We start from the raw sequence: 13,188 nt of genomic DNA on the forward strand, positions 1-13,188 counted from the left end.
CCAAGGAGCAGGAGATCTAATGTCTCATGCTGTTCACACTGCAGTGAATTAGTGATGGTGTTCAAGCCTCATTGTGTTTCCTGGGGGCAAAGGCAGTATACACGTACTGCAGTATAAATGTACTTTTTTTTTAAAGGGTTGGAGGCTGATCCTACAAACCCTTTCTAGCGTGAGTAATTCTGATATAAAGTTTTCTTCCCCAGAGCTATTCACTTTTGAAAGGGTTACTCTTCGCAGGAACCAATCCTTGTGTTGTATGTGGCAGTTTAGAAACTGGACTGTGAAAATATTTCTTCTTCTAAACATAGAATGATAATGTGGATGGTTGTTAGCAACGCAATTCCTCCAGCAAACAGGAATGATTACTGCATACAGAATCAGTTTTACCTTCATTACTTTTCAGAGGTTACTTAAATACATATCATATCTGCTATACAGCAAGTAGGAAACAGAATGTGGAAAAATGAAGGCTTCTCATATCAATTGTGGTCCTTTTTTTTTAACTGGTAGTTGTTCCTATTTTCAAGTGTTTGTTTCTACTTTAATGAGGATACCAACTTTCATCCAGTGAGATGTGTGGGTCACTTTGTTAGCGCACTTGCACACACCAAGGCAATACACCAGCTGGAAATTTTGACTTTTAGCTGAATTATTTTTCCCCAGCAAATGGCTTTCCTTTTGACATATTTTAATGTACTTGCACACTGAGAGGAAGAGTGGGTGAACAGAAAACAGACTGTTTTATTAACCCAGCAGTCACCTTTGAGATTCATACATGTCCACTTTTTTCTCGCCTTTGTACCTGATCCCAAGAGACTGGTACCTGGCTTCCCTTGGAATAACAAAGTCAGTCAGAAACCTCCAAACATGATTGTTAACTGAATGCCAACTGTTTCTTCTCATCTTTTTTTTTCAGTAGTATGTTAGGGATTGTGTCCTCATGGGTGCCCTATAACCATAACATTAATTTGGTTTTATATTTAAGGATTTTTTTTTTTTCAATAGTAGAGGTACATTGTGCAAGAAATTAAATTGCTGCTTCTATTTTGTGTGTGTGTTTTATAGTGATTTTTTCAGCTCTGCTAATAGTGGAAAGGGAAGAAATAAAGCAATGCTGCAGGCGCTGACTGGACTACAGTTTCAGCTCAGAGGAAAGCTACAGAATCAAGAGTGGACAGACAAGCGCCCTCGAGAAGAAGCCCATGCATGTTATTCACAGTGTCATGTGCCAGTTTCACAGTATCCTGGGTTCAATGGATTTTTTCCGGTGGGAACACACTTTTCATCAGACAAAGCTCCAGCAATTTCAGAGGTACCTATATTACCAACAGATATTTACAAAGCAGATTTCTGAATGCTGTGTTACCTGCAGAAAGCTATTCTTAATTGTAACATAATTAGCTCATTTTGAAGTGCACCTAAATGAAATCCAGGAGGGAGGTGAGGGGTGAAGCCTTTGGAATTAACATGTTCTAAAAAATACGTAGACCTCAAGCAAGCAAATGCTGGGGTGATAACTAACTAGGTCTTGTCCCCATGCTGTGTCAAAACATGCTCCTTGAATTATTATTCTTAGGATCAGCTCTCTAATGATCTAGGGCTGACAACTTACACTCCATCTTCCCTTTGGATAGTGGAATGTCTTTGGAGTTTTCTTTCCACATCACGCCGTATTTCCAGGCAGCAGACAGACTGAGGTCCAGCTGGGGGGGAGCGGGAACAGGGCCCAGCAGCTCCATGTTTGCTCCCTCGCTCTGTGGCAGAGCAGGCAGCTTCTCATGACATGGGGACAGAAGATGCTGCCTCCTGGAAAATCTGTGTCTGGCAGATGTGGTTTTGGCATCAGCCATTTGGGAATACATTTTTTTCATGCAGTGCTGTTGACAGCCTGGGGCCGTCCTGGACTGTTGTCTGCTCTCCCAGCTCCAAGGACGAGCGATAAGGAAGTGGTTTGGTACAGTGGCCACAGTGTCAGGGGCAATGTCGCACAGGCTGCCCACTCCTCGGCCTCAGCAGGGTGTGCACAGGGGTGCAGAGCTGCCGCACGTCAGCCATGTCATCTCTTGCGAGCTGTATGTTACCGAACGGGTGCTTAAAACCATCACTGAACAGATCAGATCACGCCACCATATTTCTCTCTATTCGAATGGGAAATAACTGTGGTATTTCAGATACCACATGGTGGCAGCTGTTGATAAAGGCTGGTTCTAGTTTGTTTTTCATTTTTAAAACTGAGAAGTGATTAATTGCAGTGAGTGGAGCAGCCAGGTAGCCATTTCAGAGATGTTACATCAGGAATGTTCTGATAGCTTGGTATCTGATGCATTGACCCTTTCTTTCTCATTTAGCAGTGGGAAGGAAAATAAAAAGATAAGTAGAAATTCAGCTACTATCCAAACTCTGAATCCAACAATGAATATTTTAAACCTTTCTTTGACTGCTAATAAACTTTCCCTCCAGTTCTTGCCACTCCCTTTCTCTCCTGGGCTCTCTCCGCTCTCCTGTTCCTCCAGTATTCCTCACTGTAGCCTGGGAAAAAGAAGTTTAAGAAAAATAGTAACATTTTTATTTATTCCTTACAGCTTTTCTGCCTCTGTGGGCATTTGTCTTCCTGTCTGGCTAATGTGCTGTAATGAATCTGCTCTCTGCCATACACACACGTATCACCCTATCAATCAGTGAGACGAAATGCTGAGTATGGTGAGCACTAACAAGCACTCAGAGGGGTCAATACACCGGTGCACTACAGTGGCATGCTACTTTCCCTACAGGCTGCTTTAACTGGGGAAACATAAATGAGGCGGCATGTGGCTGGCACCATGTCTTCTTGCCAATGTGCGTGCTTTGGCAAGCTGACCCTCTCTGCTTCAACTTTCAGGGCAGTGCTAACCCTCCTCTTGCTCCTGCTGGAAGGCAAGTCCCTCTCAACCCCTTCGGAGTCTCTGTGTTAACTGGGGCAGGTGGAGCTGCTGGAGGAGCTCGCTTGCAGAGGCTAACAGGTGATCAAAGGGTGCTGAAGAGCCTGTGGGAATAGCACTTCTTTGCAGGCTGGAAATCACAAGGAAAAGAGAAGTGGGAAAAGGTGGAGAAAAAGTAAGGAGGGGGCTGAGGAAAAGTAAAGCAAGGGGAGTTAGGAGAGGGAAATGGTGAAAGAAATAGGAGATAGGGAAACTGCAAGGACTGAGGAAAACTGGTGAGAAACCAAATAAGAGGAGAGGAAAAAAAATAAAGCAGCAAGGACAAAAAAGATGTGGAAAGTCATATATTACTGGAGAGAAATACTAGAACCAGAAAAAAAACAGAGAAAACTAAAAATATTCCTGTGCAGAAGTCAGGGTGGACAGGAAGCAACATGTCCAAAAGGTCTCAAAAAAGGTCAGTTCACCAGAGGAATTTTTCAAAGGCAGGTTTCAGGTTTTAGACAAGAAATCATGCCCAATCCATAATTAAGTAGCAGTGTTTTAAGTTATATTCCTATAGACAGGTTGACTTCTAGACATGATTTCTTTTCACCCATTTGTGGGCTGCCAGCATGCCATTAAGGACTGACTGTCATTGCTCTGTAGCAAGACTTATGATTGAGTAAATTTTCTACTGGAGGCTTCACAGCAAAGCCAATCTGTCCTTTGTTGGCTGGCTGGAAGGTTAAAATGGGATTTTTTTTGAAGAATAGAGGAATTATAAATCTCTAGGGGTTATAAAGCCTAAGGTGGGAACTTGGGGTTAACAGCATGTAAGGACAGACTTATACCTTTCTGAAAGTCCCACATTTTCTTTGCATGCACAGAAGTTCTGGTGTTGGTAGGTGTAGCACATTTGCATGGCAGTCAAATGATAAGAAGTCTTACCGCAGTTTTTCATTGCCCAGAGTGAGCACTAACGAGGAATCCATCTTGAGTGAAGATTTACCATAAAATACCATTGAGAACACTGTCTTTGAGATCAAGGATTTGGAAAGGTATCAAGAAAGGGTTAGTGTGGTATTTTAGAAAAACAGTAGCAAAGGCCTAAGAAAGAGAGTTCGAAGTCTGAGGCCTCTTGCTGAGGCCTCTTTTTGTGACACAAAACCTGGGTCCAGGTTAATTTCTGTGTTGATCAAAGAGAGTCACCTATACTCTCCAGGAAGGCAGGTTAGCCTATAGAAATACCAGAGGCAGTAAAAGAGCTACTAGATTTTCTCCTGCAGTATTTGTAAGCCCTATAAACTAAGAAACTTCGACTTTAGCAAACATCTGGATTGGAGATTTTGAAAGAAAATCTAGAGGAAAGTAGGATGCCATTTGTGACTATAAAAGTGCGACTTCTGCTCTTGAATGAATGCCTGATGAGGAGAAGGGCAACGTGTAGTGAGAAATGCCATCCTTCAGTCAGTGGGCAAAGGCCAGGTTCCTACTCTCTGTGTTTACATCCTGTCACCCTTTTCTCAGGAATGTTCCAGTATCTTAGTCAAAGTTCAGCTTAGATAATGACTAGGAACACCCTTTGAAGGAAAATTTGTTTTCTTTAAGAATGGCTTTTATCAAATATTAGTTTTGGTGGAAATTTTAGTGTCTTTTATTCTTCAAGCAATCAATCAAAGCAAATTAATTATTTAGCATTTCAGGTTGCAACTTACCTTGTTCCCTGTCTCATCCTTTAATGGATACATTTGAGTGGAGGTTAAATTATTTAATTAATATATATATTCCTTCTCCAGCCTCTCCATTCTCCATGGCATGCCTCTGTTGTCAGTGATAGACTATGTGTTTGCAAGTTCAGGATTGTGCATGTCCTTTGTAAAGACCACCGGCGACTTTTAGGTAAAAAGAGCAATACAATATTATAGTAATTTTCATTGCTAAAACCAGAAATAATCATTAAAATACAAACATTCAAACCAAGATATATTCCCTGGTGAGAAGGTGTTATGACTGGAAGAAATCTATTGTTAAGGCAGTATTTTAAGAGAGTTAACAGGTTATTCATCATAAATAGCAAAAGAAAGGCTGATATGGGACTTGCTTAACAAAGAATGAAAGAAAGATAATGTGGCTTATGGAAAATTGATTTTATCAAACTAACTTTGTATCTATTTTGATCCTATTTCAAGTTTGGTTGATAGAGGTAAGATTGTTAATATCATATAGTCAGACTTCTTTAAGGTGTTTGGTTAGTACCCATGGCAAATTAACTTTCCATGCAATAATTGGATTAATAAACTAAATAACTGACAGATGTGAAAATGGATTTGGAAATGGGGGATCATTGCTGATTTCAGTGTAGTCCTTTGGAGTAGCACAAGAATGAGACCTTGGCCCAGTGCTACATAAATATAGTATCAACTACTGAAAACAGTTGACGTGTCAGTGACTTCTTTGCTGGAGTGGAAAAGAGTGCAGAAAAATGCCACTGGTATAGAACAGCATGGGCTTTTCAAACTGTCAAACTGTGTGCACAACTAAATAATGTGTATTTTAATGAGAGGTACAAAAACTGCACCTCCGGAAAATGAAAAGCTCTATCAGGCCATAACAAGATGGGGGCTTTATCCTGGGAACCTGTAACTTTGTCAAAGACTTGGGAGTCAGAGACCTGGAAATGAGCTGCCAGAGCAGCACTGCAGCAAAATAATTAATCAAATTTGTATATTTAAAAATGTCTAGAAATAAATAAATAAATAAATAAATAATCCTTGAATAGGACCGGGGATACTGGTTTACCTGTGTATTTGGGGATGGTCTGACCATTACTGGATGCTGCATCAATTCAGCTCTCCCCAGATCCAGTAGGAAACTGGTAAGAAGGTAAGAACTAGACAGAGAGTCCAGTAAATTATTAAAGTATAGAAAGATCTAAACTATCATGAAAGATTTGGGGAGCACCATCTGTTTAACTAGTGTAAAATGAAGTTTAAAGGTGACCTCCAGAAAATGCACCAACAGCTGTAGAGATACCAAAACATTGAGAACAGGCTCTCCCATATACACAGCAAAGGTATGCAGGGGACAGTGGTTGGAAGCTGAAGCTGGAGTCCCTGGATAAGAATCTTTTCACCCGATTTCAGGCACCTACAAAATAGGTATTTGATAAATACTTTCCCATAGTTCGCAGTGAGGCCAGAGTGATGCTTGCCTGCATATACTCCAAAAAGCTCTGCATAAGGGTCTGTCTGTTAACCAGTTTAAAATCCCCACCCTACTATGATCTTCTGTATGAGTGGATAAGGAGAATAATACTATTGCAGTGACCTGGGACACTGAGGAAGCTTGGAGGTAAGCATCTCACACAAACGTGTCTATAAATGGCTACCTTTCTTTTGGAAATAGTTGTTTTAAAGCTGCTGGGGCTTAATTTTAAAACTTACTCTTTTAGAACCTTTCTGCAGGCAAATTTTATATTTAAAAACAGAACAGGTCCAGCCCAGAATTGCTAGAAGGAAAGTTGTGGCTTTTTTAAAGTATTCTGAAAGGCACAAATATCTGTTATACTTAAAAGTCCTGTGCTGCCTGCCTTATATTTCCCATGTAGGAAGTCTCATTTACCCAGTGTCTACTACACTGACATCTTTCTGGTTCCTTTTCTCATGTCCTCTGTTGGTTGCAGTGACTCCCACATTTCATACAACAATGTAAATACTTCCTAAAGCCAATTTGTTTTTTGGTGGATAGGCACATAGTTTGATAGATTTTTGACAGATTAGGAGACAGCATGAAAGGGAGAACAGAATGGCAGTGTCTTACTACTCCCACAAAAATATATCATTTGAAAGCATGAAGATGCACTATATAGCCAAGAAGATCCTTTTCGGATCCAGGTATATATCTAATCTCCCTCTGTAGGCTCTGTAATACCATCTTAGGGCTTTGTTCCAGGCCACAACTCCTGTGTAAATGACATATTAGCAGCACGCAGGAACATAAGAATACTTAAGCTAGAATAGATCAGCTGTCCATATAGCTCAATAATCTGTTTCAGAATGCCTTCCTTGGGATCTCCCCTATCTCTGAAACAAGTGTCTAAATCTGAACTAGATGCCTTAGTGACTTTTTGTAGGCAGTGGGGCAAGCAGGCCCTTTTAAGATCCAATTTATCTGGTTTATCTTAGGCATTTACTTTCAAGTAAGATGGATTGCACCCTCAAAGTGCCTTTTTTCTCCCTGTTGACCGAAAGTCTAGATAATTAGCTTGGACGTAGGCATCTTCATTTTCTCATACACACAAAGTCAAATGAATTCCACCTCTATGTCTTTTGCTTCACAGAAGTCTCAAAACTTCTTGATTCCACTTTAAAATTAGCTTATGAGCTGATGCTTGAGGGATAAAATTTAATTTTATGTCAAATTACCACAAGTAAAGTAATTGAGGTTATTATGCTTTTTAAGTCTTCCTGAACTGTTTGCTGAAGCAGTTTCTAGCGGCACAGCTGTCTGTGTGTTCGCTGAATTCACATAGATTTTTTCATGGCAGTCATTTGAAATATGTTACTTTTTAGTTCTATGGACTATAATATTTTTAATGTAATACATTTATTGATATTAATAAAATCCTTATATTTGGTATTGATATTTATACCATGAGAAAGAGTATATAAAGAAGATGAAAGGTGGAAATGAGGTGAAGGGGTTCAGAAATAAGAGGGAAAAGGAAAATAAGAAGGAGAGCAAAATACGTTTTGGAAGATCTGGAAAGAGGAGGAGCAGAATGGAGACCAAAAGATACGGGTAAGTGGGAAATAAATAGAGAGATCTGTGTAGGATTCTCAGGCTCACTCATTATTTTGTAGACTTTTATAATATCTCTTCTTCTCCTTTTCAAACTTCACAGACTTCATCTTTTTAACCTTACAGTGTGTAAAGTCCACAGTCTCCATTCTTCCTCCCATATACCTCATCATTTTTTGTCATTTTTTTAGACCTTTTTATTTTTGCTATGTCTATTCTTGCACACACCTCTTCACATCTGAGCACAGCTGTTGACCTACTTCTGTGCGATAATTCCCGTAGCATGGAAATCACTGATGTTGCTGCTACTGAGAGAGTAAGTTCAGCAGGTCCATCACCTTCATCAGTTGAAGAAAGCATTAATGCTGGATCAAAATTTGATTTTTGACTCAAAATTAGAATCACAGGTAACGATTCTCTAAGGACTTGAAGCTGTCTACTGTTAGGATGGTTCAATCTAAAGAGTGATTCTTTGTATGAAGGAGGCCAAGAAGTGTGGATGACAGGTGTAAGAAGAAAAATAAGTCATGCTTTAATCACAGGATCTCCTGATTTCTTCCCATTAATTCTCAGCTCAGAACCCTGAGCAGCAGTGAGCTGTCTGTCCACACTTGTACATTTAAGTATGTCCAGGACATGTCCAGACAGTCATCCTCTCAGCAACTCTTAGAAGAGTTCTTGGCACAGTTTTGGCCTATGCCAACTAGTGCTCTCCCTCAGTGAGGTTTGGAAGTTACATGCTCCTGGGACAGTTCATAACTGGCATTTTGCAAATCATTGTGTTCTTGTAGTTGGTAAAGAATTTACTGACAAAGATATGGGCTCTTCCATGACTTCTGGGCTCAGTGCCCACCGTCATTTCCAAGCATATCAATTTTATGAATAAAATTATAGCTTGAGAGGGTCCTGTAAAACTTCTCTTTTGACAGCCATGTGCTGTTCAGTGTATATTTCAAAATGGGTGGTGCAAATAGGGGCAGAACCCATTTGCAAGAAAGGATGAGCAATTTTTATTTTTTTTTTCCATGGGGAATATTAACAGGTCTCAACTGGAATTAATAAAGGTTTTGCAATTGTAAAGTAGAGAACGATAGTGCAAACACTGCTGTCCCTACCTTGAGGGTGTGCAGGCTTTTCCAGTGTTAATGAAAGGAGGCTCAGTTTCTTTTCACCTGCAACAGAGAAAATGAATCAGCTCCACAGACTTGCAAAGCAGATCAGCATTTTTTGAAATGCTGGCCCAGGATTAAAAGCATAACAGGACTCCCAGCTTCCTATTGACTTCAGTGGAAAGGTAGGAACCATGATGGGAGTTAGGAGTCTGATATAAGTCTGTACTTGACTTGACAGTCATACTATTCCTGAACTGACAAATGGCAGCCAAGTAAGAAGTAGTCAAGCTGAAGGGTCACTAGGGAAAAAAGAGCTTTGAAACAGCAGTGCTAGTCTCTATGACAAGAGCTATAGTAATTGAATTTTGAAGAGACCTGACTGTTGAAATATTATTATACACTGCATTAGTAATTACATAACAGATGATATTAATGATTCTTATGCAAGTGTTTGTTAAACCTGTAATTCAGATTTAATGAATAACCAATGGCCTTTGTTATAAGAAGGAAACCCACACTTCATTTGTGAGATTAATCTTATTTAAAGCAAAAATTCTCTCTCTGAATAGCTGGTGGTATTCAGCCTAAATTAGCATCTGCTGAAGTGAGCAGTTGAGCTTCATCTGATATTTATTAGGACAAATGCATAAAGGCTGTCCTGTGGCAATACCATTTAATTGTCAGGGCAATTAGTTGCCACTTTGGATATCAGAATTGTCACTGAGTTAAAAAAACAAAATTAAAGGAAGAAGCTGTTGGTTGTTATGAAGACCCAGCAGAAATGGTTTCCTTTTTAACTGGAAATTGTGTCTGAATTTTACATTGCTCATAAAAGTGAGAATCTGATGGTATAGACCGGTCTCAGGCATAACAGGGAAAAAGTAATCATTTTAACAGTGGTTGGTCTACTTCTTGTGACTTCAAACCAACTCTGACTTTTATAAAAAATATGTAAATCACTGGATGCTAGGGGCAAAGTCCCTGTAATGTTTATGGTTCCCTTACCTCCCTAGAAAAATCAGGATTATTTGTTTCCTTTTCAACTGTAGTAATATATTAAAAATAACAAACCTTTGTGTCCTCATGCATTATTCTGTGAGCCTTAGTTAATTTGCTCTGCAGTTTGCGTAGATCTCCCTAAGCAAATCAGATGTGCAAGTTGTCCAACAGTTTGACTCTTATCTCTTACTATAAGAGCTTTCTTATTCTGAAAAATATTCATATGGTTATATTCTTCCAGTATAAAAGTAAACTGGCCATTGCATGAGAAACTCCTCTTCAGCTGCCCTCATTTATTGCTCTTTTTGTTCTCAGATGTTTTCTAAAGATCTTTGCAATCAATGTTGCTTATCTATGTTACTTTCTGTAAAGTTAACATAGAAGAGCCAGAAAAAATCCAGCGTAGAAATGGGAGTCCATTTAGCTCAAGGCTCTAATCACAAGTGCAGTGTCTGGATGCCTATACTCTGGCAGCTTGTACAATGGCTGGCCTTTGGATTAATATAGGAATGCAGAGCTACAAGTCCCTTAATCTTCATAAAGAATGACAACCATCTCTACACAGCTGGAGTCTCTGTTGTGTGTTCATCCTGTCCTTTTCCCCTCCTCACCAAAGTGGGATTTATTGGTTCCAAATCTGTCCAGATCAACTTCTACAGCCTGCCTTTTTCACGTGTTGGTCACTTCTGTAGCTGGACAGATCGGAGAAGGTGATTAGGTGATTCTCTGCTTTATAAAGGGGGAATTTTAGATCAAACTCTAGAAAGAAGATAGTGAGATTTTTATTTTGGATATGCCAAGACCTCTGGGCTATGTTGTGATCTGGCTGTGTAGAGGAAGAATTTTGCTATCTCAGCTGCCATTTACTAGCCCTGCAATGGTGGTAATGCATCTCATACATTCATTCAAAACTAATTCCAACCATCCCCAAAAGTTCAGTATGTTTTTACCATGAGGCAGATGATCCTGTCTAATTAAGTGGCCTGTCTACTTTCTGAGCAGTGCCAGACAGGGTTAGGTTCATTTAAAGCTATATTATAATTGAATTAGCTTCTGTACATTATTTTCTGAGCAAAGATCTAGGATCTGTGGAGGCCAGCACTTCAAAACTTGGCAAAGTAATACTTTTTCAGAGGCAGAACATTAAAAATGTCTGCTACAAAAACCAGACTGAATCCTTGCAATTTACAGATCAATTGGTTTCAGGTTAACTTCTTTTGTCGGAGTGAGAGGCAAAGAGATTGAAATGAATAGAAACTCCAGATAGCCTCTACACGTAGTTGAAATCAAACTGAAATATGATTGAAATAGTGTCAAGATGTCATGATTTATCTGTGATTACCTGTAGTCCAGCAAAACAACAGAGGCTGAAGCCGATCAAGAGATCGCACACTTTTTCCTTATTTTGAAGGTTTGGAGCTGAACAGACCATTTTCTTGGTACTCCGGAGTGCTGCAATTGGTAGCCCATATGAGTTGAGGTATCTCTCTGTATCTCCATCATGGTTTTTCTGCTCCTTTTATTGCCAGGCCTGTTTCTTCTAAACCCTTGTTGACCTCTCGCACGTTGTGATCTTGACTACACCATCTTTCCTCATACTGATTGCTGTTATACCCACTCCCATGAAAATTTTTTGTTGGTGAACTTAACTTAACTTAAATACAAAACAGTCTTTAACAACCTTCCTGGGTAATCAGCTTTACTCATGGAAGTACTATTCTCTCTTTTCTTTTGTGGAGTTGTTTTCTGTCATAATATTAGGGCCAGATTTTGGAAATATGCAACCACTGATGCCCATTTCCAAATCTCTGTAGCATCTTCTTGTACTATTTTGAAAAAAGAGCATTTAGTCATTCTCTGTTATTTCCTGAAGTGCATTTTTCCAGAAATGAAACACATGGTTATTGTCAGCAGAAACCTGTGGCCAATCTTGGGCTTTATTTCTCCACTAGTTGGAAGGAAATAAAAATAGCTAAGTGTGTCACTTCCATCTGTCCTGACTCACAGCTGGTTCTGGATCTCTTTAGCTATACTTCAAATGTCCTGCTGTATGAGTTTTTGATAAGTAAAATATGATGTAAATCTTTCATGTTTGCCTCTGAGAAAAGGATACAAACAGCTCTTTATAACTGAGGTCAAGCAATTTTGGGGAATTTTAGGACATTCCAGTTTTATCTCGGAAGTCAAATGTACTCCCTAAAACGGAAAGCATCTTCAGTTTGGGGCGTTGTATCGTACCCTGTAGAGGCAGATACTCAAAACACAGTGAAAATGAAATGATTCATTGCCCATCAAATGCAAATACAAAACAAACCACAAACACTTCAGCATGGGTAAAGTAACACAAGAATTCTCTTCCACCAATTCAGTTGCCTGCTGTTCAAATCTGTACTATAGACACATAGCTTTGGTCCCCATGACACTTTTCACCTATAAATGGGCATATTTATCCTTTCTCAGGAGACAGCTATTTGAATGCAATAATTTGCATCTGTGGGATTGCTTAAATTTCACAAAGCTGAGAATAATACAAATTTGGTAATGGAGAAAAGTGTAACAGACAGAAATGGCTTTGGTGGTCGTCAAAGGAGAATACCTGTTGTGAATGGCAGCAACTTTTTCTAGTGTCTATAAACCTAAAGGAAGAAAAAGTAGTGTTATTCTACAGCCATGATAGTTTTCAAAGCAATGCAACCTGCAGAGGTTGTCAAGAAAGCAAAAAACCCACAATAACCCCCACACCTCTAGCATTCCACATTCCACTTATTTCACCCAGGACTGCATATTTATTTTGAGATTAATTTGGTACATGTAGTGTACATTTGCCAAGTTTTTTTTTTCCTATTTAAATCTTCAGTTCCAAAGCTATGTTTTAATCCTATTACTGCTAATTGAGTGAAGTCTGCAGTCTTTTTGAGTTAGGTGAAGTTCAAGTTGTAATTGGTATCAAAGAAAGGCACAATGCAAGAACTGAATATTAATATTTAACTCTTGCCATTTTATTATTTCCACTTGAAAATCACAGCAGTGGTTAAAAGACCTTTTTATGAGTTCATGAGGGTAGTGAATTGGAGACTATGGGATAAGATTTTTCATTCATGCAGCAAGATTAACAAAAATTACTTTGTAAGAAGTGTAAATGAAATATTATACTAGTGCCCGGTAGTACTGGTTATAGCTACAGGTCTCTCAGTATTGCCATTATGAAATTTTGCCTGTAGGTTAAGTAGCTGCACTGTAAAATTTTGCTCAAGGCTAATACAGCATACCAGATTCTAACCAAGGAGCTATTTTGTTTCAAATCTTCCATTTAGCCTTTTGCAGATAACTGAAAAGTATGCCAGTTTTGGATGATGTTTTGGATTTGAGTATTTTTT

The 13,188-nt window shown here is 39.1% G+C and overlaps 1 protein-coding gene across 1 annotated transcript in view; it reads left to right on the forward strand.

Annotated features, from left to right (window-relative positions):
- The first annotated feature begins 1,111 nt into the window (after positions 1–1,111).
- TFEC (transcription factor EC) overlaps positions 1,112–13,188 on the forward strand; it is a 95,297-nt gene continuing 83,220 nt past the window's right edge. The window contains exon 1 of the mRNA XM_076328646.1: positions 1,112–1,312. Within this exon, the coding sequence (XP_076184761.1) occupies positions 1,112–1,312 (201 nt within the window). The remainder of the gene's footprint in view (positions 1,313–13,188) is intronic.

Source organism: Aptenodytes patagonicus, chromosome 1, assembly GCF_965638725.1.
Source record: "Aptenodytes patagonicus chromosome 1, bAptPat1.pri.cur, whole genome shotgun sequence".
In the NCBI taxonomy this organism is placed as follows: Eukaryota; Metazoa; Chordata; class Aves; order Sphenisciformes; family Spheniscidae; genus Aptenodytes; species Aptenodytes patagonicus.